This window comes from Numida meleagris, chromosome 7, assembly GCF_002078875.1.
Source record: "Numida meleagris isolate 19003 breed g44 Domestic line chromosome 7, NumMel1.0, whole genome shotgun sequence".
NCBI lineage: Eukaryota > Metazoa > Chordata > Aves > Galliformes > Numididae > Numida > Numida meleagris.
In genome coordinates, this window is record NC_034415.1 from 2,721,534 (window position 1) to 2,747,530 (window position 25,997).

Here is a 25,997-nt window from a genome sequence, read left to right on the forward strand (position 1 = left end):
ACTCTGAGGCCAGGCACTACTTTTGCTTTCAAATGAGACCGCTAATGTAAATATCTTCCAGTAGCAATCTGACTCTTTGCTGTTGAAACATCTCCCAGGAATATGCAGAAATACAAAATCTTACGTAGAAATAAGGACGTTGACTATCTGCATGAATTTTTCCATGCACAACAACAGGAATTGAAAATTCTGGTCCTTGACAATGCAGTAAAGACTGAAAAAGGCCTGAATCCCACTACCACAGACAGTGACAACCAAGCACAGCTCAGACCTGCTCTGCACAAGACTCCTGGCTTGGTTACTTCTGCTGGCAAAACAGCTCTCCTCAAGGAAACGTACTGCTGTTGGCTGCTCTTATGACTTGACGATGCTTATTTTTTTTCACTTCAGAAGCAACCATTGAAAGAACTGGCAGCCTAAAATGAAATAATTAAACTACTGACTTTAACTGACAGTGAGAAGTGAATTTAAGTGTTAAATAATTCTAAACTTCAGTTACAAAGCAGAAGGGTTATGAGTACAGCATAGAAACAGTCATGAGGTGACGAATACTTTGAGAATTTTCGGTATTTTTATGGGAAGAAAGAAAGCAATACGCTGCTGCCGGGTGGCAGCCACGGCTGACGTACACCTGCTGCGGAGCGGGACAGCTGCTACGCCGCAGGTTCGGATCCCGCGCCGCCTCCTCCCTCGTAGTAGCGGCGCCACCCCCGCAAGCTGCGGCCAGTCGCTGCCCGCTGCTTCTGCTCCACGAGAACGGCGAAGGAGCGCTTCGGAGCGCGTGGGAGACGCTGTACACGCCAAATGACGTTACGGAGAAAAGCTATTTGTAGTGTGGAAGTTTCAAGTCATGTGCCCCCGGCAGCTGTTGAAGCAGAATGCCACTCGCTTTTTCACGGTAGTTGAACGTTGGGGCTCTGCCGTCGGCACAGCTGTTTGAAATGTCACCGCGCCCGCAGCGGCCCGGCCTCCGGGGGGCGCTTCGCGAGAGATAGCATCGGCGCATGCTCAGTAGCGACAGCGTCACCGCCTCCTGCCCGCTGGCGCGGGGAGCGCGGCTGCGCGCTGCGCCGGGACCCGGAAGCGACGGAAGCGGTCGCGGAGCGGTGCGGGTGCAGCGGCGTTCAGCGGCCGAGCGGGTCCAGGGAGCGCCCGGCGCCGCGCAGGTGTGCGCGGCCGCGGCAGCGCGGGGGGGCGCGCCTGAGGGCGGGGGAGGGCGCGGCCATTTTGTGTCTCGCTCGGCGGGGTTGGGGGGAGCCGGCGAGGGGGGCGGGCCCGAGGCGCCCGCTTTGCCCCCGAGCGCGGTGCCTTGCGGTGCCTTACGGCCCCGCCGCCGTCCTTCGGGCGAGGGCCCTCGGCCCGGCCCCGGGCTCCGCGGTGGGTCTGCCGGAGGGGAACAAAGGCAGCGGGCCGGGCGGGGCCGAGCGAGACGGGGAGCGGCCTGGCATTGGTGGTGACAGGCGCGGGGACGGGGCCGCGCCCGGCGGGAGAGTCGTGGGGCTGTCCTCCGTGCGGGGCTGTAGTAATAATAGCGCGCTTCGGGGCAGTAATAATAGCGCGCTGCCGTCGCGCAGTATTTCACGGGCTATATGTGTCTGCGAGGACAGCAGAGCCGGCCGCGTCGCCTCCTCGTTCTAATAATAGGCGGCAGCAGCGCGCTCGCTCGGAGCCGTGCTGTGTGGCGGCCTGGAATGGGACGAGGATCTCGGAGCTCGATAAGTGCTTGAAGTGTTGGTAGAACTAAGGGCAACGCAGAAAGCATGAATCAAAAGGAAGTTCCGGCTAAGTGCTAAATGCTGCTGTTGTCGTAATTCTTTTGTAGATTATGAAATTGCTGTTAGGTATTTTCTCAAGGAGCTCTGGAGCGGAAGCAAGTCTCCATTGGAATTCTTCGTCAGTCACCTATGAAGCTCCTGGTTTTAAAGCTGCGCTTCTGCAATGAAGAAAAGGAGACGGCTCGCTGCAAATGTAAACGAAAAGGTTCACCTTGGCCATGAGAAAGTTGCTTCGGATCAGATTCTCGTAGTAGACTGTGCCCAAGAAATTGTCTCAAAGTCTGCAGAAATAGCTCCTGCAGATCAGCTTGAATCTGCCCCAGAACTTTCACCCTCGTCGGAGCAAAGGAAGCTGCTAAGCTCCTTACAGTACAACAAAAACCTGCTGAAGTACCTAAATGATGATAGACAGAAGCGTCCATCATTTTGTGATTTACTCATAATAGTAGAAGGAAAAGAATTCAGTGCTCACAAAGTTGTAGTGGCTGTTGGGAGTAGTTACTTTCATGCCTGTTTAAGCAAAAATCCAAGCACTGATGTTGTCACGTTAGATCACGTAACTCATTCTGTCTTTCAGCATTTGTTGGAGTTTCTGTACACATCTGAGTTCTTTGTATATAAAAATGAAATTCCGCTGGTGCTGGAAGCAGCCAAATTTTTAGATATTATAGATGCAGTGAAGTTACTAAATAACGAAAGTGTTTCTAGCATACAGTCTGATGTGGTAACTGACACGCCTACACCAGCAGAAACGCTAAATGAACTGACTGGTAAACTGTTGAATTGTCACCAGTGCTCTTTCTGCGGTCGAAGTTTCTGTTACAAGAAGTCTTTAGAAAATCATTTGGCTAAAGCCCACAGATCCCTTTCACTGGAAAGAAAACATGGGCTAAAAATGGTTGAGAAAGCAGGCTTTTCCACTCGACGGTCCACGAGAAACCGTAAGTGTCCAGTTAAATTTGATGACAGTGATAGCGAAAGTGATGATGCATCTGACAGCAACTTGGAAAAAGTCAGTTCTGACAAGGAGATATCTGATAGAAGTGAGTTTGAAGACAGTGGAAGTGAATGCAATGCTGATGAAGAAGGACAGGAGGAAGAAATGTCAGGTGAAGATTCAGACACTGAAGAGCAAAGTGAAAAAGAACACGATACTGAGGAGGGTTCCGAGGTAGCTGATTCGGTGGGAAGTATTCCTGAAGGCTTGGCTCCGGTCATCATTCAAAGCAGTAACAAAAAACTGCTGCAGTGTCCCAAGTGTGACAAAAAGTTTGATCGAATAGGTAAGAAAGAGCAAGTTCGGTAGCTCTCTCTCCTTTATTCCATGTGGTGGTGCTTATTGTATGGGAGATAAGTGGGGCTGTTTCTCTGAGGGTGAAGATCAGAATTTCTGGGTGGCACCCTTTAGATCACAGTAACTGGGAAAAAAACTGTTCCTCATGGTATTGGGACTTTTTTTTCTTATAATAGCTGCATTATTTCTTTCATCATTTTGAACGTTTATAAAATGAGAGGTTTGTGGTGTGTATTAGTTCCTACTTATGACTGTGTTTAGCTTGCTCTTGTTCAAAAAGTTGTTTAATATGACTTTTAGAACTGTTTTGTGTTCCTGTTGTGTTTTTTTTTTTAACTTGACTATAATGTAAAAAACATACTTGTGAATTTGTTTAACTTTTCTATACAGCTTTTCATTTTGAGAGTACTTTGGTTAGTTGAGTTGATAAACAGTGTTATCTTTAGTGTTATCCATATTTTATAGATGGGGATACTGCAACTGAGGTGAAATTAATTTTCCAAATCCCATGTTATGTAATAATAGCTATTCAGCATTAGAACAGTGGGGCTTATCTGTACTTTAAATGCCGTGTCTTAAAATTAAAGAAAATCAGGAAAATTGCTTAATATGACAACGGTGTTTTCAATATTGAAAGGCTGTTGTGCAGAAATGAATGGCTTGTGAAGATACAGTGTTTTAGTGGTGTGTTCTGAACTTTCCTGCATTTAAGTCTCTTTTTTCCATTTTCTGACTAAGAATTCTAGGTTTTCTGCTCGAAAAAGCATGAGAAATAGCATTAAATCAAGTGATATATACAGTAATTTTTTTTAAGCTTGTATTACCTTCGGTTTTGTTGCTTGAAAATACCTTTCTTTAAAAATACCAGTTTGCTGCAAAGCTGTTTGCTTTTCTGAAAAGGCACTTCAAAGTCAGTGTAATTAAAGTACTTAGTACTTCCAGTGCTTGGAGAGTAAAGCAGGCTGTAGGGTTGAACAAGAGGGATTCAAAACTCTTGCACGTATTTAACAGTAATACAGAGCAATTGTATTTTTACTCTTAATTTTACAAATAGCTATGCTGGAAGTGTACGGAGGAACCTTACATGAAATACATAAGCGATCATCGTGCAGCTTTCAGTGGTGTAAACCAATAGAGATCTGTAGATGTGTGTGGAATGCGCCTAGACCGTGCCTGAATTATTTTAGAATTTAGAATCGGATCCCAAATGTGTATTGTAGGTGATATCTGTGACAGTTTACGCTAACAGATACTTTTTTCTGTTGTTACGTAGGCAAATATGAGAGCCATACACGTGTACACACGGGTGAGAAGCCTTTTGAGTGTGATATATGTCATCAGCGCTATTCAACGAAGTCCAACCTGACGGTGCACAGAAAGAAACACTCTAGCGATACGGACTTTCATAAAAAGGAACACAAATGTCCCTACTGCAATAAGCTACATGCAAGCAAGAAGACGTTAGCAAAACATGTGAAGAGGCAAGTATGAGCTAATTTGACTCATGTTTCTGAGGAATCATTTATGCAAACAGCGTTCTTTGGCTCTATATATATAATTGGTTATAAGTATCCTTTCAGAGGACCTAGGGATTAGCAGTGTCAAACTAACTTGCCATGTAGAGTGCACAAGAGCTGACTAAATAGCAAATCCACAGCAGTTCTGTTGTAGTTCTACTGTAGGTTTTTACTGTAAATTTTAGAATGCTCAGATTAGCAATTAGAGTCAGTCAGAACGCAAGTCTTAATAATTACTTGTTTGTGTTTTTTTAATTTGAAGGAAGAATGAAAGACCTTTGGCTTTATATGTTGATACTATACTGTTGGTGATAATAGATAAACAGTTTCCCTCCAGATTCATTTAGGTGAATAAACTATTTATGACAAGTCGAATTATAAGGTATTCATATTTACATACCACTTTTTTCCTCTGTCTTTGTAAATATCCATAAAGCATTCTAATTTGAGCTGTCCTTTGTCTCACCAGTTTTCATGTGAGGTTCTAAAGGAGTCTGTAGTGAACACTGTTTTCTACTTACTTGTGCCTTTAGAATTGCTTAACTCTAAGTGTCCTGTTCTGCTATTTGATCAACTTTTATGACATACGAAGTTCAGAAGTGGATATTTCGTATTTGGGTGATCTTCATCTTAGAAAGTTAAGAATACTTTCAGCTGCTGTCCTTCCCCTAGGTTTCATCCAGAGAATGTACAAGAATTTCTTTCTATTAAAAAGACAAAGAGTGAAGGTTGGAAATGCGATGTAAGTAGTACTTCGGGAGTTCTGTTTTTTTCATGTAGATACTAAGCTGTTTTGTGACCTGAATGCTAAAGTGAAAATAAGGTATATGTTTCTGTGAAATTTCTGCAAGCTTTAGAAGTATAAATTTCTTGTTTATGCGTGGGTTTAGAGGCTGAATTTCTTTCTCTGTGTTCAGTTTGTGACTAAGTAGAGCACCAAGCTGAATTCTAAAGCAGTTTGAAGGGCCTATTTTTTTCATGTGATTAGCTATTACTTTTATTGAAGTACATCAATTTGCAGATGATTGAACTTGAGACTTATGAATACTTTATCAATGGAGTATTTGTTCTTCTATTAATTACACACTTCAAGCACTGACCGTGAAGTATATGTTTTGGGAAGGCTTTGAAGGTGTATGTTAAGTATGAGATGTTTTCTCATTTAGCTGCATATACACGTCAACAGAATTGTAAATCTGTATGAAATCTATCTCTAGATTTAAAATTATAGAATACTTTCCATTGTTTTCTGCAAAAGTGTGTGTGTGTATGTGAAATTATATCTACTGTAAAAAGAAGAGTGCAGAATTTCCATTCATTATCTGTCTGCTGCCAAGTACTGTGTTAAGGTTTTAAATGTGGTTTCCTGTTTTTAAGGTAATCAGTATGCATTTATTTTTTGATCGGGACAGTTGTTTTGTTTAGCTAACTGCTATATGTGCCTAATTGTCTAATGCTAGGTGCTGTAACATGATATAATTACTAGTTCTGCTTTGTTTCTGAACATGAACTTTGGCTTATAAGCGATACAGGAGGAGGTTGGGAGATATTGACTGTAGGGATCAGTAGTGTTCATTCTGCTGGTGGTTGCAGCATGGTTGGAGGTACTGTATGGCTGCCTAAGGGTGTTGTCTCCCAGATGAAGTTATGTTGTATGAACATACTACAGATTCCATTTGCTACTAAATAAGAAACATTTTAGGAGCAGGAATGAATCATACAACTACTTACAGGGAGGTGACTGTCCCTCTCTGCTCTGGCCTTGTGAGGCCCTGTCTGGAGAACTGCAGCCAGGTCTGGGGCCCCCAGCACAGGAAAGATGTGGAGCTGCTGGAGGGGGTCCAGGGGAGGGTCCTGGAGGTGATCAGAGGGCTGGAGCACCTCCCCGAAGAAGACAGGCTGAGGGACCTGGGCTTGTTCAGTCTGGAGAAGATAAGGCTGCAGGGAGACCTCATTGCATCCTTCCAGTATTTAAAAAGGGATTCTAAAAAGGAAGGGAACCAACCTTTTACAAGGGTGTACAGTGATAGGACAAGGGGGAATGGTTTTAACCTCGAGGAGGGAAGGTGTAGATTAGATGTCAGGGGAAGTTCTTTGCAGAGGGAGTGGTGAGGTGCTGGAACAGGCTGCCCAGAGAGGCTGTGGATGCTCCATCGCTGGAGGTGTTCAAGAGCAGGTTGGATGGGGCCCTGGGCAGCCCGGTCTAGTGCCAGGTCTGGAGGTTGGTGGCCCTGTCTGTAGCAGGGCGGCTGGAACTTGATGATCCTTGGGGTTCCTTCCAACCCAAGCCATTCTGTGATTCTTACTTCAGTAACAACTAATAATTCTTATTCCTTTAGGCTTTGATTATTTTAAAGTTGCAAATATTCTGTATCTCTAATGTATATTTTGGGGTTATATTTCTTTGTTGGCATTTGCATTTGCTCTTTAAAAACATGCTATTTCCAGACAATTTCCCAGTCAAAATAAGGGACGGGTACGACACTAGTTCTGCAGTGGCTTATACTGCAGAAGAAGCTTTTATCGCTGTCCCACAGAGGTGTTCTACCGTCTGAAAACAAACCCGAACTGTTTGCTTTTTTTTCTGGGTTGAGTTGATTTCTTTTCAGGAAAAGAGTGCTAAGCATTAGAGTTGGTAGAAAGAAGGGAGGATGGAGCGTGTGGCAGTTTACAGGATGCCAATTCAAACTGACATATCGATTTGATCTATGTCCTGATTTGCATAGCATAATACATTAGGGTTTATGTAGACTCAGGTTTTTCTCTGCAGAGAGCAGGTGAAGTAAATGGGTAAAGCTGATAAATAGGGAAAAAATCTGATTGTAGTGGAAGTTTTTTTGACAAAATATATTATCGTTTTAGATTTGTAAGAAGTCCTTCACTCGCAGACCTCATTTAGAAGAGCATATGATCCTTCACTCTCAGGATAAACCATTTAAGTGTACCTACTGTGAAGAGCACTTTAAATCCCGATTTGCAAGACTGAAACATCAAGAAAAATTCCATCTCGGTATAGAAACCTCCTTCTGACATGTAAACAATAGATTTAAAGTAAAACTTCCTCCACCATTGTATGTCCTGATCAGTTTGGTTTCTACCTCATCTACCCCTTCTTTTCCAATTCCTTCTCTTTTGGATTTTTTTTTTAACTTTCCCTTCAGCTGTCTTTTTGAGACATTGTATCATATCTACGTAAATAAAAAAATTGGGGGGTTGGGGGGAGAATTAAGTTTATTTCTGTTTTAAAAGTGTTTTATGTATATTGGTTCTCAGCAGTTGAGTCAGATTTTCCCTGAAGTTTTCCAGAGCCCTTTTTTTAATACCAAATGTTTACAGCAGTTCGGAACTGGGGAGTAGATCGGTGATAGTAATGGGAATTTGGGTTTTGAAACAGTTGAAGTGGGTGTGAATATTGTGACTAGTAATTCTCATTTTTGCTTCACGATCATGATACTTGCCACAATAACTGCTATTAGGAATAAATTAAGGGGAAATTGAAGGAATTTTAATTAAACTATACTAACTGTACTAAACATCAATCATTTATTAGAAGTTTTTTTTATTGCTTTGTAAATTGGTGAGGGTTTTTACGAGTCACTAATGCTTGTATCTTGTTTGGTTTAACCAACAGTTAATAATATTATGCGTGTCTGTTTACCTGTAGGGCCTTTTCCCTGTGACATTTGTGGGCGACAATTTAACGATACAGGAAATCTGAAACGTCATATCGAATGTACTCATGGAGGAAAGAGAAAATGGACGTGTTTCATCTGTGGGAAATCTGTTAGGGAACGGTAAGGAGGTGCATAACTGCTTGAACTTCAGCGTAGCAGAAATACTTAGTACGATTCTAAATATGTTCTAGCTTTGGCTTTTTAATGTAAAGGAAGCCATTTCAGAGCGCTAGTATATAAAAAAAATTAGTGTAAGAGGCACAGGTAACACATAATTTTCTGATGACCAGTAACAACTGTATGTAATGTAGTTGTGAGGCAGAATTTTATTAAAGATGTCTTACCTCTCCTCCACTCTAGTTAGGGTTCCTGTATTTGCCAGAACATCTCGCATTTGTGTGGGAGAGAGTTTTCTGCTGTAGATACCTTGATAAATATACTGATTAGGAAAGGAAGACGAACACTGGTGAGAGTGGCTAAGGAGTTGGAATTTTACAGTTTCATGGAAGATGGAATAATACTGTAAAACCTTTGCTGCTGTTTCTCTGAATGGAGAAGATTGGTGTTAATTTGGCTGTTTGAAAAACTGAAGTTCTGAATGTTGACAAATAAATTATATTTTTGTCCACATATGTAAGTGTTATGTAGTAGCAAATGCCATACGCTTTTAAATGCAGCTCGGTCCCTCAGTGCCTAGTTTCCCTTAGGAAACTGTAGAAATTAAACACGCTTTTCTATTCCAGGTTTATGAATTAAAAAATGTAAATTTTAAATAATCAATACCTTCAGTGCAGGTATTGATCAGTGCAGTGCTCCATAAATGATATCATTGAAGTGTTCCAAGTAGTGACTTATTTGGGTTCTGAAACAGTTATCAGATATTTTTTTCATTTGAAAAAAGAGAGCTTAATGTCAGTGAATGACAGATTCTAGTGAGTTTTCCTTAGAGAATATGTATTAAAAAGATCTGAGTTTATCTATATTGCAGCCTGTTTTCTTGATATTTTTTTTTATTTTTTATTTTTTATCTCAATGTCTTGACAAAATTGCCTGGAGTAATTACAAGAAGATGATTTGTCCCTAACAGATTTTTGTGATGGTGTGCCTGCTAGTTTGATCAATAGGGTATTTGTGTGTTAAAACATACTAGTGCAATAATGAAATAGTAAAGAAACAGTAAAAGACAGTCTTATAATTTCATAAAGCTCACTTTGAAGTGCAAGAATTTGTTTTTAAAGAAGTCAGTGTTTATGCATTTCAAGTTTAATTTATGTAATGCAGTTGAATATTGAAACGTTACTGCTTTAATTAGAAATAACGTTTTTTTTGTGTATAACATAGAATATCCTTGACTAATAATGTTTTTAATAGGAACTGGTAATAGAGTGAAGAATTTCCTTTTTTGTTTAGTTCATACACATACCTGTTCTGTGTCCACTGAATTTTATTTTCCAGTTCCTTTGCTTGAGAAGGATTGTTACCGGCGTGCACTTCTTTTTTTTTTTTTTTTTTTTGCATATTGCAAAAGCAGTAGTAAAATAAATTTGCAAACGTACGTACTTACCTACATACACAAGGTGGCTCTATATGTTTAAACAAGCTGTGTGAGGAATTAAGGTAATAGACTTCCATGATCTGGATTTCCTTCGAATTTGACATTAAAGCTTAGAGATATGTAGTGACCTGTTACATAGAAGATACTGTCAAAATTGATGTTTTCTTTAAGGTATGTTGTCCAAGTGTATGTTGGCACGATGTTTTGTTTCTTTGATGATATTGTGTCTAGACTCAGCTGGTTCAGTAAATAGTAGATGTTTGGGGTACTACCTTTTGAATGTATGCATGTGTGTGTATATGCATAAATTGAGACAGTTATTTGGAGACGCTGTGATCTGTCAGAATTAAAGAAACTGAGAACATGATGATCTATTTTACATCCAAGTGGCAGTGACACTGCTTAAAATTGAATTCTGTTGCCTTTTTAAAACAGAACAACTTTGAAAGAGCATCTGAGAATTCACAGTGGAGAGAAGCCTCATCTTTGCAGTATTTGTGGGCAGAGTTTTCGTCATGGAAGCTCTTACAGGTACAAATTTTCGTCAGATACAATGTTGAAGTGTCTCATTTGGTTATTTATTCTCTTTGTCAACATAATACTTTATAATCTCTGTTTTCATGTATTCTTACTGAGAGCATTAGTAGATGTTTTAATAAATGCTTAAATTTTGAATATATATTAATAAAATTCATTTTTGTTTTAATATAAAACATTAGTGGTTTCAACACAGAATCCCACAGGAATTTTGCATCAAAGTTAAGTTTCTTGCACTTGTAAAAACGCTTGAATCTTTGTTAATCAGAGGGAAATTAAGTGGAGGACTAACATACTGTGTTAAATTAATTTCAGATGTAAGAGTTTAGCTCTGTCCTCTGTTGCTTTTTAAGAGCCATTAAGAATATTTCATCTAAATGTTACTTCCTGATGTTTGTGAGAAGCATTAAGAAATGAATTTTCTGCTATTCTGCATTGAAATGGCAGTACAGATTATATTAACAAAGTTGTGTTTTGTGGCCGTTTGACTATACGTTTGCTATGTTGAGCGGTGATACGGAAGTAAATTTGCCTCCATTCTAACACAGACTTCATCTAAGAGTCCACCACGATGACAAGAGATATGAATGTGAAGAATGTGGGAAAACGTTTATTCGGCATGACCATCTGACAAAACACAAAAAAATACACTCAGGTAGGCGTGTTCTTTGAAAATTGTCTCAGAAACAGCTATTTTGAAATAAGAGCAAATAAATGCATTACGAATTTTCTTCAGCATATATCTGTGTGATGGTTTTGGCCAAGTACTTTTAAGGTCTGCTTCAGTAGGGTTAACCTTACGTGTTTTCAAATTTTATATGCTAAATGTTTCCTCCATGTTAACCTAGAAAGCCAAGGGACAGTCAAAAACATGTAACAGCGAATTGCTTTAAAAGATAATAATAATTAAAAAGCAAGAGTGAAAAAGGAGGATTTTTTTTAATGGGTTCAGATTTCTTTTTTTTCATAGCAATTTTGTGAAAATTTAATACCACAACACAGAAGAAGCTGTCACGGTCTCTGTCGTAGTTTGTACACTGATCACTTTAAAGTAAAAGCATCAAAGAGGTGTTTCTGAAGTTCTCTGTTACGGAGAAGGAGGAAGAAAGGTGGTTGTCAGCCTTCAGAACAGCCAGATAGAGATTATCAGAAGGAAGAAAAAGAAATTATAAAAACGTCTTCCTATTGCACTGAGTCTGGAAAGGTTACAAAATGTATAAGTAGAGTGAAGATTCACTAGGGACTTTCTTAAAAAAGGGTCCAAAGGGAACACAGCCTTCTACTAGGCAAAATTGTTTATAGGCAGCATGAAAATACGAAAGTGATCAGAGTCCAAGCTTCCCGAGCCTTTACTTTGAAGGACAGCTTCTTTTTTAGTGTTCAACATCATAATGTCTGCTATAAAATAAAGAAATCTTTTTGAAAACTCGAGTACAAAAAAAAAAAAAAATCCTCTTTTCTACTCTATTTGCTTTTTCCCCCTCTAGAAAGTTACATTCTTTGACTGTCCACACTCCTCCTACTTACATGAGAAGAAACATTCTGCCACTATTTGGAAGATCTCAAGATGACTAAAAAGAATCAAGATACTTTTAAGCAGCAGAATAAAAGAAAAAGGTAACTATGTAAAACAGGATAATAAGAAAAGATAAATGCTGTGGAGTGATTTTGAGTTCTAAAAATTAGTGGCTGAAAATAATTTGCTGTGTTTAAATAAGCTTCTCTTTTTTAGCTTCTGAATTATTGAATGTACTACATTTCAGGTTGTAAAGAAGAGAGTAGATTCCTAGTCATTCATTTGTGCCTCTTATACTGTGGGGGTCTGGTGAAGTGTCCCTTAACTCATGAAAATGAATTTGTATGTAGGAATGAGGATGAGGTCAGTTATGCTGATGAACAAGAAATGGTAAAAATCTTTACTCTGATAGAAATACCCTACTTCTTGAATTTTGTTCGTTGATAACAGAGAATCCTTTGGTATAAAGATCAAGTAAGGTATTGAAGACCCTTATGTGGATCTAGTTTATGTGTTACGATTAACAACTCTTAGACAGTTGACAAGTTCCAGAAGATTTAACCAAAATGTATTGAATTTTGCCTTTAAAGGTGAAAAAGCACATCAGTGTGAAGAATGTGGAAAATGTTTTGGCCGTAGAGATCACCTCACTGTTCATTATAAAAGTGTTCATCTAGGAGAAAAGGTTTGGCAGAAGTAAGTGTTGGCAACTCTGATAACTGCATAAACACATCTGTGACGTAACTGGTTTTGTTAAGACTTGCATCTTCATGCAGAGTTGTAGTCATCTATGTGTGTGTCATGTCCAGTACCTTTGTCCTCGATAAAGATACTGTTATGGTTTGAAATGGACATCAGAAAATTGCCTTTCCAGTTGAAGCAAGTTCTTTTCTTTGTAGTGTAATAAACTAAATAAAAAAAAATCAAATTATCCTACAGGACTCTATCAAATAATAGCTGTTGCAGTGTTGTTATAAGTGAATAGTTTGTTGTAATATTTCTTACTATCATTGCATACTATTTAAGACTGAATTATTAGACATTATTTAAGCACTGTAATAACTCTTGCACTCTTACCTATTTAAGAAGCTGGAAGTAGATTGTCAGTTCTGAAAGGAGGTAAATACTTTGAAAATATAGGTATGCCTATAAATTTAAAATGCAACAGGGTTTTTAAATTATTGAGTTCCAAAACTGAGCCTTTCAGAGATTTTCAAGTAAATTGAGACATTATTTTTCAAATAGTGTACTTCAGCTGCTTGTACTCAACACTGGGTGGAAGCCATTATTAACTTGTCTATGTTGGAAGCACAGTATATTGTCCTTTTATTTTATGCTTTTTTTGTGGGGAGTTTTTTTGGTCTTTTTTCGCTTTTCTTGGTAGCCAGTAGGCTAAACCATTCCTAATACTTAATTTGTGGCATAATTGTACCAGAGTAAAAGCCTTTTAAGGATGTTAGTCAAAAGTGTTACTGAAGGATATATCTGGGAAAGGGAAAAAAGTTTTAGTTGTCTTTGCTCCTTGAATGCTAGTTGTCAATCCCAGCAGAGAATATAAGTTTTAGTTTACAAGTGAAACTAATTGGCTTTATTGTTATGCAGATGATGGAAAATATGAACGTAAGAGAGGAAGTTGGGAAACTTCGATTTTCCACTGTTTTGCAGTTAAAGTCCTCAGAAAGGACTGTGCGCATAGTTTTTTCTTTTTTAGTAGTAAAGCTATCTAACATGAAGTATGTTTTCTTCTTTAAAGATATAAAGCAACTTTTCACCAGTGTGAAGTCTGTAAGAAAGTTTTTAAAGGGAAATCAAGTTTGGAAATGCATTTTAGGACACATTCAGGTGAGAAACAAAAATGCATGGGAACTTATTTTTATACTTCAAAATTGATGGTATTACTTGATTTATTACAGTTGTTAAGCATTCACAGTAAGAGTAGCAAGATGCTGCCAGGCTTATTCTTAGACTTGTGTGTTGGCTTTTCCCGAGCACTCCCTTCGGAATGTGCGTAACTTGAAATGTTCAGAATCCTCAGCGAAGGCTTGTGGCATATCTCCACACCCAGACCACCTGATCAGTTTAGTGGTACAGAGAATACTATATTTCTATTGGTAATCTGAACAAGGATTTGAAACCCATTTGGGAAGGTTTATGTCCTCAGAGAAAGTCATTGTCCTTTCAAAATGTGAAGTACAAACTAAGCTTATTTAATAGTGGTGTCTTAACTGTTGAAAGACTGTTGTGTTTTCTATTTTTAATTTGCTTTATGTTCTGATGATCTTTATGACAGAAATACAAATATTGGGAGAAGGGTTTGCCAGTATAACTTCTAAACTTTCAAGGGCTCCCTTGATTCCTAAATTGTTTCTGAACATATGCGCTTTGTTTTCAGTACGCTCATTTTATGCTGGTTCCGATGCCATATACCATTTACCATTTATCTATTTATGTATGTGGTGGTGTTGCTCAGAACAAATTACCTTCACATCTTTTCTCTGCTTCTTTATAGGTGAGAAACCATACAAATGTCAAATCTGTAATCAGTCTTTTAGAATTAAGAAGACATTAACAAAGCACATGGTTATTCATTCAGATGCTCGACCATTTAATTGCCAACACTGCAATGCAACATTTAAACGGAAAGACAAGCTGAAATACCATATTGATCACGTTCACGGGACAAAGGCTGCAGAGGAGGCATTGACATCTTCTTCGGAGGAAAAACTAGTCTCCTTACCAGTACAGTATACTTCTGATGACAAAGTTTATCAAACTGAGCCTAAACAGTATGTGGAACAGTCCAAAACATATCAATCAGAAGCCAAAACTTTGTTACAGAATGTATCTACAGAAGTATGCGTGCCTGTGACTTTGGTACCAGTTCAGATGTCTGATCCTCAAGCTGATCTAGTGCAACATACTACTCAGTCACATGGCATTCTTCCTCCACAGCATGAGCAGGCAGATTATCAACGTGCAACAGATCTATCATTTCTAGAGAAATATACTCTTACTCCACAACCTGCAAATATTGTTCATCCTGTAAGGCCTGAGCAAATGTTGGATCCTAGAGACCAGTCATATCTTGGAACTTTATTGGGGCTGGATACAGCTCCTACTGTACAGAACATTTCAAACAATGAACATTCGTGATCAGAGCATAACATTCCACCTGATTTACTAAGCCATTAGCCAACAGGAGGCTGATATGGCAATTAAGATTTATATTTTATATTTTATTTGGACTCGTGAGTCTTCTGCATAGTTTTGGAAAAACAGGTTTGTTTACATGATATTTGAACATTTAGGCACACTGATGTATACAGAGAGTGTTTCTTGTGATTTTAAGAGTTTATAAAATATTATAGATGGTCTTTTAAAAATTATGCTCTGAAGTATCTTTTAAGGATAATTGCTGAGAAAATGTAATTACATACCTGGCTATTAATTTAAATTTTTTTTTGCCTTTCAGCATCTCACTGAGTTAATGTTATAAGTGTAATAGAAAGCATACTGGAAGAAAAAGGACTGTATCAAATTCATTAGAAATGGTAAGCGTAGACAGTAATGCAAAACACAAACTTCAAATTATGTTTCATGTATAAATTAAAACTGAATCCTCAGGCATTTGTGGAGAGCTTTTAAGTTTCTAAAGACTCTGGAGCCAAGTTAATGGAAATGGGAACTAGGTAATTCTGAAAAGTGATTTAGATATTTAGTGAACACAAAATAGGGAACTGTAAAGAACACCAGAAGTATAATTAGGCTACCTGCATTTGGTCTGTTACTTTTTTCTTGGACTTAATATTGACTTATGTGTGAAGATGTAGACAGTACCATTGTCTAATTTACTACAGATAGCCGTATACAATTTCAGTATGCGTTTTTCGTTTTCAGTCATGTTTGTTTTCTAAAGTGTGCCCCACACTCTTTAACTTGGAAAGAAATGTCAGGTAGCCTATGAACAGTCATAAAGAATTGGCATGATTTATTCTTGCTAGAGCATCAGTTGTACCAGGATCCCCCTTAGTGTGTTCGTTTTCAAATTATCTGTAATGAAGAAATTTAAAGGCAGTTATTTCCAGAACAGCATTCAACTGTTTTCTTTAAAAAAAAAAATCAGTAATTATAAATCTTTTGTGAGTTGCTAGCGATTTTTTTTTTTCACTGTCTTGTGTTGTTTATAAAGCAAAGTCAAGCTCTAGAGAGTATTCCATGTCTTTAGTTATTTTTAGCTTTTTCTTTACTAGAAGTAAGGGTAAAAAAAAAAGACTATTTTGAACTATAAAGTCTAGTGTAATTTACCCCAAAATCTAGTATAATTTAAGATCATTAAGCTTTCTATTTTAAGACTAATTTAAAAGTTATTCTCTTTTCTTTGTATTGTGAAAATTATGCCAAAGAAGATTTTTGGATATCATTTTATAACCTTCATTATTACTCACAAGAATTACAGTCTGAGGTAAAATTTTCCCCAGTCTCTTCAGAAATCTGCTATTATTAAATTATTATATTAAAGTATCTTTAAAATGGGAAACTGGATGTATATGTATTACTTTAACTGTTGAATTTATCCAGTGACCTGAACACAACTAATCTGTGTGGAAAAGCTCTTTTATCACCCCTGTTCTGTAAACTCCAAACACTGAACCTTTTAAGTCCTATTTAAATACTTTGGTGTGAGATTCTTTTAATTCCCATTTACTTCAGTGTTCAGCAGTTTGCAGAAGAGGGGCCAGAGCTGCCTGAATGTTCATATTTTGAAGCTTGTGCCCTGTTGGATTCTTAACACACCAAAGATTTCTGTTAGCTGTTAAGTAGTGGCAGAGTTATAGTATTTTAAGTGTTACCGATATATAAATAGGACTTAGCCAAAGAAGCACAATAAAAGTCCTAAACTTTAAAAGTTCAGTTTTTGAAACAGGACTACATACGTTTAACTGTTCTATGTTTGTATCTCTGAAGTAAAATTTAGAGCTGTGCTCTGCGAATGTTCAGACTGACATGCTGTAAATGTATTCAGCTTCTTACCAGATATTAGCAAATATACAGCAATAATGAGGCCTTTGAATGCCACCTTCTGAAAGGACACTATCAAGTACTATCCTTCCTGCTTTCTAACTCCATCTTTATCTCCTTTCATAAACAAACCATTTGTCATCTTTACACTCCATGACTTGAAAACTGCTGTTTTATCTGTAGTTTTCAAGTTAGTGTGTACATGTCGTATTACCACATGATGTGAAACGTGAGTTCCATCATTTCTATTTGTATGATTAAAAGTAAACTGACATCAATGGGGTCAGTGCAGTTCTCAGAATAAGAAGCCTAACCCGTTTATTGTTTCTTGTCTCTTGTGGCCTACAGTAGAAGTAGGTATTGTAGGATTTTGATAAAGCAGTGACTTAAAATTAGTTGGTAACTATTTTTCTTTTGAAGTCCAGTCCTTTTGCAAGGCACTCTAGTAAAATACTAGAACAGAATTTAGAGCACATTTACTTGATAATGTCCTTCTAATTTTTTTTTGTGATCGTGCCTTTTACATATATTCTGAATAATGGCTTTTTCTGTACTTAGTTGATTATTCAGAAAGAGTTAAGGTCAATATCTTCCGAAGGGCTTCATGTTTTTGGATGCCCAACAAGGAACAGACTGTAAAAAGGACTTATTTTTCAGGAAAAAAAATGAGCTCGATCTTCACTGTTTAGAAGGCCAGAATTAGTAGTCATTCCTGGAAAAAAAGGATATACTAGTTCTTTGATGTTCTTTTATTTGCAGATAATCAGGCTAGTTAATGTTTTAACCTGCTGGTCAGGCTGATCATTGCCAGTTGACAGTGAAAGAAAATAGGAAAGCTTACATGCTAGATATGTAGTTTTTTATTTTTAATATCATGAGCTATAACACTTATGGCTTTACACCTATTCATGTATAAGCTAAGTAAATTTTCATGGACTGGTACTTCATTTGGTGGGTGGAAGTAGCTGATGTCTAGTGACAGATGGTTCCTTTTGAGAGTTCTGGAGTTCAAGGACAGAGCTCTGAACCTCACATCTGCCTGGGTCGAAACTCCTTAGGTGTCTAGTACCTCCATTTTAATATGTGTGCATACTCATATCCTGTTAACCTGGAGGGCATTTTTACAATACAAGCTATATTGTATCTGGCAGTAATTGATTCAGTTGACTGTTAATTGCCAAAGAAGGAAGAAGCAGGTCTCTCAAAATGTCTAAAGAATGATAAGTGACACGTTGAAAGATGTCAATCTTTTCCACATGCTGACCTTTGGGCAGAAGCATGGGCTCTGTGTTGGTGCTCCAAACTGCTGCGTAGTTCTGAGAACTTACTGCACTCATTCTGTAAACACTGAATTCTGTGGGTTTTGCTACACAAATTTAGTAATTTCTAACTGTTGACTGGATTACTGTCCTTTCCTTAAATGGTTTTTCTATTCAATTTTATTTATTTATATTGGAATTTACTCCTTGAGCACTGACACTTTTCCTACAGAGGTATGGCTGTCCTGGCTTCCTTTTATTCTGAACATCAGTAATTGTAATGGTGATATATCTTCTGTAAGGTGGTTTCCTTAAAACGTATAGTGCTACTTCAGTCTGGATTATAATTTGGGTAGTTATTTTTAAAGATGGGTCAGGCCAAAACACTATGGCGAAAGATGGGCTTGCCATCATCGAAGAGCTAAACTTATTTTCATAGTAATAAATATGAGAGTATTCAGGATGCTGAGGAATGACTCTTCAGTTCAATTAAAAAATGATTATTATTGTATCAGTGTAGAAACTCATACAATGAAAAAGGACTGAATTCTGAGATTATTGCTGATGATTTTTTTTCCCTTGAAAACAACAACAAATTGTTTTTTTTCTGTGTTGAGCACACATGCGTACTAGATTCCGCTCTGCACGTAGTACATTTATCATAGTGCATTAGTACATTGTCACCTGTAATTTTTTTTTAACAATATCATCTCACAGTGATTCCGTTGTTTCACTGTATGCATCAAAGAATAAAACTTGCAGAACATAGTGCAGGGCAGTCATTGTGTTAAGCCTATCTAATCCTTTGCATAGTTTGTAAGAAATGTTACAGTATAAAGGGATTTGAAGCATTAAATGACGCTTTTTTTTTAATCCCCTGGTACCATTTTGGTCGTGTTTAAATGTTGGTCTTTTTATATGAAACAATAAGGTGAAAGAAGCTCAATATTTTGTCACTGGTATATGAAATACTGTGTTTTAAATGTGGTCTGTATAGGTTGATATTTTAGATGGAAGTCTTTGAAGTTGTCTTTTTAGGAGAAATTATTTGCTGTAAGGAAAAGTTAGGAAGTGTACTGTAAATGTAGGGGTGCTCAGTCCAACGTGTAATTTTGTTTGTTATGGAAAAGTAAAGTTCTTTTGTCTTAACATTGCTCGCTTCACCGGGCTTCTTGCAGTGGTGCTTGGTCTGCTTCAGTTTCAGCCTTTTCACTTTGAACAGTATAGGAACACACTATGGAAACACAGTGCTCTGTGTGTCTTTTTACTCTGATAACTCCTGAAAGATAGACAAAGATGAAGCAACATTTTCGTCACTCTTGTGTGTGTTACTTTTTATTTTAAAATATTTTGTAAATTAAATTTATTTTAAAAAAAAAGTCTTTACTTCAATTGATTTTTATTTATTTATTTATTTATTTTTTGTGAAAAGGGGGAGACTTTAACGCCATGTTTTGTTGATTTATTTCTTTGCCTCACTTTTAATTAACACCTGGCGCTGGGCACGCTTCGCCCCCCTGTGGCGCCGCCGTAAGGGGCCTCGCTCGCGGGGCGGCGCGCGGCGCCGTCGACCGTTTAAATAAAACGCCCGGCGCTCATTGGCGGCGCGGCTGGAAGGGCGGGGATTGGCTGAGGCGCTGGATTTGAACCGGCGGGAGGAGGTGCGGCGGTTGGGGCGGTGGTGCAGCGTTGCATCCCGTCCCTGGTTGCGAGGGGAGCTCGAGCCCGGTCCCGCTGCGTGACCCTCGCAGGGCATGGCGGCGGGCTCGTTCCCCGGAGCGGCGGCGGCGGCGGCCTGGGAGCTGAGCCCCGCCGGGAGCCCCGGGAGGCGGCGCTGGGCCGTGCCGCGGCCCGAGGATGACTCGGACGAGGAGCCCGCCGTGCTGGTCCTCAGCCACTTTTCGCGGCCGCCGTACCTCAGCTTCGGCAGCCTGCGCGTCGGCGCCTCGCGCACTCGGCTACTGGGGATCGACAACCCCAACGCGGAGGATGCCGAGGTGGTCGTCGATCGCTTCCCGGCCTCTGCCAGGGGCTTCAGCCTCGAGCGCCGCCGCTTCTCTGTGGAGGTACGGGGCGGCGGGAAGCTGCGGCGGGCACGCGGGGGCTCCGAACCGTGCTCGCGGGCGGCTGCCGGGCTGGAGGCGGAGGGCGGCCGGGCCTCTCGTCACGGGAGCCTTCTCCGGTCGCCGTGAGGCGCGCCTGCACGTTGTGCTGTCATGCTGCCCAGAGAGGAGCTTCTTTTCCAACTCGGGATATTCTGGGATCATAGAATAGCTTGGGTTGGAAGGGGCCTTTAAGAGCGTCTAGCTCCAATCTTCCTGCCGTCTGCAGGGTTGTCAGCCACTAGCTCAGGCTGCCCGGGGCCCCGTCGCACCTTGAACCCCTCTAGGGATGGGACATCCACAGCTTCTCTAGGCAGCTTGTGCCAGGGCCTCACCGTAATTCTCTGAATGTCGGAATCCAGGATGAAGGTCTCTGAGATGTAAAAATAGTTGTTTTCTGAGATTGCGGTTTTAAAGACAGAAAAAATAATCATCGAATCACCAGGGTTGGAAAAGACCTCCAAGGTCATCAAGTCCAACTGTCCACCTACCACCGATGTTTCCCCATTAAACCATGCTCCTTACTGCCACATCTAACTGCTTCTTGAACACCTGCAGGGATGGTGACTCCACCACCTCCCTGAGCAACCTGTTCCAGCACCTGACTACTCTTTTGGAGAACAAATTTTTCCTAATATCCAATCTGAACCTCCCTTGTGCAACTTGAGGCCATTCCCTCTAGCTAATTACATGGGAGAAGAGACCTACCCCCACCTTGCCACAACCTGCTTTCAGGTAGTTGTAGAGAACTATAAGGTATGTACAAGAAATATTTTAATAAGTGAACTTTCAAAGAGTTGGAAGGCAACAGTCCAGTTTAGAAAAAAGTATGAAGAAGCTTGTGAATAGAACGCTAATTCATAATCCTGCATGTTAACAATAGAATAGATATAAAAGCGGGCATAATCCAGTAATGAATCTTCCGAAGGAAATACATTCTTAAGGAAAAATGTAATTCCTAAGGAAATATAAATTATGGTTAATTGAATCTGTGTCTGTCAGTTAAATGACAGTTGAGACAAGTGTGTATCTATTGCCATCTAGAGTTTATAGAATCCAATACAAGAGAAACAGGGACCTGTTGGAGTACATTCAGAGGAGGGCCAAAAAAATGACTCAAGGAATGGAACACCTTTCCCTACGAGGACAGACTGAGCTGGAAGTGTTCAGCCTGGAGAAGAGAAGGCTCCAGGGAGACCTGAGAGTGGACTTTGAGTATCTAAAGAGGGGCTGTAAGAAAGAGGGAGACAGACTCTTTAGCAGGATCTGTTGAGATAGGAAAAGGGAAATGTTTTCAAATTAAGAGGTGGAAATTTAGATTGGATGTAAGGAAAAAATATTTTTTTATGATAAGGATGGTAAAGCACTGGAATAGGCTGCCTAGAGATGTTATGGATGCCCCATCTCTGAATGGGACCCTGCACAGCCTGACCTAATGGCTGGCAACCCTATCCATGGCAGGAGGACTGGAGCTAGGTGATCTTTAAGGTCTCTTCCAACCTAAGTCGTTCCATTTTTGTGAGAGAAGGAGGTAGCTCTCTGAAGATCACATGCAACAAGGAGCTTGCAAAAGCAGACTGAACTGCTGCTGTGACGTATTTAAATTAAAAAGAACCTGTTGTAATTAATAAATATTAACTATTGTTGACAGGTCTTGCAGTATAAGAATGTGCTGAATTAGTGTGTTTTTAGGAAATGGATCTGCTCAAGGAGGCAGAACTCCTTGTTCAAATGCTCTAAAGATTGCTAGTTTTCACACTGTTTTTGAATTTGCCTATGGTATAAACGTTGTTTGATTTGTTAGTATTGACACCTGCAGGGCATGAATGTGATTTGGTAGGTCACTCTGCATGAAGAGTATTTATAGTATACGCAGAGCTCTGTGACTTTCGTTTTTATTTGCAGATCAGATCCTCAATTCTATTCAATGAACTTGTCTGTGAAATCCTACCTCTGCAGATCATTTGACTAAAAAAATTGATGTTTGTGTTTACATTCAGCTAAGGTCCTGAAACTTAGCTTCTGATTACAAGTCCAAATACCATTCTCTCAAAATGACCTTTTTTGATAAGTATGTGCAAAAAAATCATGTAATTTCTTCTACCTACCTTTATCCCAATCTTATCCTTTCTATTGTGTGTTACATTTATGTGTTCTTGCTTGCTTTCCATTATAACTTCATGAAGAATTATATGGCTCTTAAATAAAATGACATTTTTGATAGTTTGCTTAAATTAATATAATGAAGGTGGAGGAACTGACGTTTAGTGATGGGTTATCATTTCATAGTGTCAAAATATGCATTTCTTCTGTATACTGCTTCCAATTTGGCTTGATTACTCTTATCTTTGATGATAGAAAAGTTTACATAAGTGCTATACAATAAACATTTCTTCCTCTCCATTAGTCAGGACAAAGAATCTTTGTTTATGTAACGTGGACCCCATTAGAAGAAGGCAAGGTCAGAGAACTGGTAACGTTTGTTATCAATGGCATTGTAAAGCATCAGGCTGTGCTCTTGGGTGTTGCTGAACAGCCTCGGAAAAAAAAGGTGAGTACGTCTTACCTAATTTCATTACTTTAATATAGCTGAAACATACTGTTCTTATTAGTAAAAATTCAGTGAAAAGGGATTAAAAATTAGTAATTGTTGTTTGTGGAAGGGCACTTGGTATATAATTTCTTCAGCAGGCTTGAAAAATAGATACTAGTGTATTACTGTTTAGGGAATAAAATGTGACACCCCCCCCCAGAAAAACCCTATTTTCAATCATGGAAATAAGTTATAGTGAATTTTGGACTAGATGTGTTGGCTTTACCTTCTATTTTTGTCTATCAATTGTCTTGTTGGTACTTTTAGTACAGTGATGGATTTAGATGTCTATTTTATGGCAATCACAAAAAGGTTTTGATTGGAAGTGGTGTCTGAAAATTATTTGATCCAACCTTCTGCTGAAAGAAGGGCTTTAGACTAGCTTGTGCAATGCCTTGCCAAGTCGAGCCTTGATTGTTTGCAGTGAGGGAAATTTTAGCTCTACTGTGGACACCCTATTCCTATGTTTAACTTTCCTCACGGTGAAGATGTATGTTTTTCCTGTAGATGTGTATATATATATCTATATGTATGTATATATATAGATATATATATACACACACACACATACATACATACAGATTCAATCTTCCTCATAAGCAACTTTTGCCTGCTACCTCTTGCTGTACTACCGTAGGTTCTTACCACAGAATCACAGAAACGTCTTGAGATGAAAGGGGCCTTAAAAAGCACCTCGCTCCAATTTGCCCACCATGTGCAGGGTTGCCAGCCACTGGCTAAGGCTACCCTGGTCCCCATCCAACCTGGCCTCGAAAGCTTCCAGGGATGGGGCATTCATGGCTTCTCTAATACCTACTTCTTAGGTGTTAGAGAACTGCAAGTAGCTCCCTCAAGCTTTCTCCTTGCTAACCTAAACGTTCCCCATTCCATTAACCTCTGATCATGTCTGTGTTATATGCCTAGGTATTCTTTTTTAGCATTTTAGACTTTGAAAGAATGTACTAATGTTCACTTCTACGCATAAATGTATGCAGAAAGTCAGCATACTAAATATTATTTCTGGTTCTTTTTCAGAAGAGTCTTTGGGATACTATAAAAAAGAAAAACATTTCAGAAACATCAGTTTCAAGAAAAATTAATAAAAGAAATTCAAAAGTTAAAAATGTTAATAAAACCTTTCAAGTTTCCCAGAAGGCAGATAGACTAAGAAGCCCACTTCAATCATGTGAAAATCAGAATGCAATGCAAAATAGTACATCGCCAGTAAATGAATCTCTTGTTGGCTCAGAAAATAAATTACCTATCTCTCCTATTGCACCGGTGCTAGAGGAACTTCGTACTACTGCTTGCACGCCACTTTCAATGAGGAGATCTACTACATTCTCGGATATTGCTGCTGCCGTAAATGAGGGGTTATTGCCTGTAATGGACAGCCATAACTTCAATAAATTAGCCGATGACCACAATGAATTGAAATCTGGAAGTGCATACAGTTCTTCTGGATTAGAAAAACCACCGATTTCAGATAATGAAGTAATTCTCAATTGCACGCTCTCACCTGTTTGCACTCCAGAACATTCATCGTCTGTGCCCTTTTTAAGTACAAGGAGATTTTTAAGTCCAGATACTTTTGTAAATGACAATTATCAAGTTGATGGAGATACAGTAGAGCCACCCGTTCCAATTCTGTCACCTGATCAGTTTGTGAAAGACATGCAATCATATATGCAATCAAAGACTCCCAAACCTGAGGTAGCTTTAGTATCTTCTACTACAGAGACTTATGTGATGAAGGAATGTGTCCCCTCAAAATGGAAAAAAAATGGAGGCAGACAGACAAAAACACAGGTTCACGTAGAACACGTGTTAAATGAAGCCTTTGAGCTGCATAGCGTAGATTCACAAGTGATTCGTTATAACAAACCCAAAGAAAATCACTTCAGTTGTCCTGCTGTAGAGGAATTTCAAACACGTTCTTCTCGGATAGAGCAATCAAAAAAGCGCCCAGTTCTTTCTGCCACTGTTGTCAAAAATAAACCCAATGCCGATGAAAGAAAAAAATTGGAAATGCTTCAGCCCAAATCTAAAAAATGCCTTAATAGCGCAATAATGGCATGTGAAAATGTGGCGCCAGTATGCACAAAGGCTGAAATGTCTAAGCAGCTTCCAGTCATAGGTCCAATTTCAGCTGGAAATAAGTGTCCCAATGACAAAGTAAGCTCATCTACTGAATCAACTTCTTTGTGTCGTAAGAGGAAAAATGAAGTATATATGGAAAAAAATAGAGTTGTAGGCCCAGTGCACGTGGAAGAAGTGGAAAGAAAAAGAGCTCTTACGTCTAGCATGGATGATAAAATGCATGCTACCATGGGACCATCAGCCTTCAAACATACAACCCGAGAGAGAGTAGGGCAGAAAAAGAAAGCTGGTGAGCTGTACTTTCACTTAACACTTTTGGAAAATGCCTTTGTTTATAAAATTTGTGTAGCAGACTGAACTGTCTAACAACAGTCAAGGATATTTCATATCCCTGAAATGTGGGTGTTTGTAATTTCTTTTTTAGGTGTTATCTGCATTGTACAAATTTGAAAACTAGATCTAAGTTTTGATTATATTATTGGACTCAAATTTATTTCATTCTTTTGTAAATCTTGGTAATGACAGAAACAGGAAAGTTATCTGGCAATTCCTGAGCACGGTAATTCAAATTTATTAGAAGCTTGCTCACTGCGCAATGTTTCTGTTAGCTGTACACTTACCAGTGTGGATATTTGAATCCCTTGCTACTGCCATGCATTTTCAAATATGTTCCTAAGTCTCATTTGCATTGCTTGCTTTTTTACTGTCTGTAGTGAGTGTGACATCAGCATTCTGTAGATCTTTCTACCTGTGCAGTTTACCAGTACTTAGTTGCTTGAAGATCAGAGCAAGCTGACTTCTTGTATTTCAGTGTGCTTTTATGATTTCAAAAGGTTCCACTCCCAAATATGCTTAGGAATACAAGAGGAGTGGTAACTAAAAGAAGCATTTCATTTGAGAATCTTCCTGCTGTCTCTGTAATATAACTACCAGAAAAAAATTATCATGGCTTTGAAATTAAAATAGCATATGCTCCTTTCTTCCGTTCTTCAGATGACCTATTCTGTGATCTGGATTTGATGTGGGGCTTTCAGTAATGCAGTCTGAGTTCAGGCT

At 39.1% G+C, this 25,997-nt stretch overlaps 2 protein-coding genes across 3 annotated transcripts in view; both read left to right on the top strand.

Moving 5' to 3' along the window:
- Window positions 593-19,295, top strand: ZBTB41 (zinc finger and BTB domain containing 41). Of its 2 annotated transcripts, none has more exons than XM_021404159.1 (11): window positions 593-1,166; window positions 1,823-3,058; window positions 4,343-4,550; window positions 5,259-5,328; window positions 7,449-7,596; window positions 8,251-8,380; window positions 10,251-10,346; window positions 10,901-11,007; window positions 12,459-12,564; window positions 13,622-13,710; window positions 14,378-19,295. In XM_021404159.1, the coding sequence occupies exons 2-11, from the start codon at window positions 1,939-1,941 to the stop codon at window positions 15,019-15,021; spliced, it is 2,718 nt and encodes a 905-aa protein (XP_021259834.1). In that variant the 5' UTR covers window positions 593-1,166; window positions 1,823-1,938; the 3' UTR covers window positions 15,022-19,295. The 2 variants fall into 2 exon arrangements, with proteins under 2 accessions (XP_021259834.1, XP_021259835.1); XM_021404160.1 differs by lacking the exon at window positions 593-1,166 and adding an exon at window positions 1,359-1,377.
- Window positions 19,435-25,997, top strand: part of ASPM (abnormal spindle microtubule assembly) — a 33,273-nt gene continuing 26,710 nt past the window's right edge. Inside the window, exons 1-3 of the mRNA XM_021404150.1 lie at window positions 19,435-20,212; window positions 22,656-22,799; window positions 23,877-25,230. Coding sequence (XP_021259825.1) covers window positions 19,901-20,212; window positions 22,656-22,799; window positions 23,877-25,230 — 1,810 coding nt within the window. The 5' untranslated portion in view covers window positions 19,435-19,900. The remainder of the gene's footprint in view (window positions 20,213-22,655; window positions 22,800-23,876; window positions 25,231-25,997) is intronic.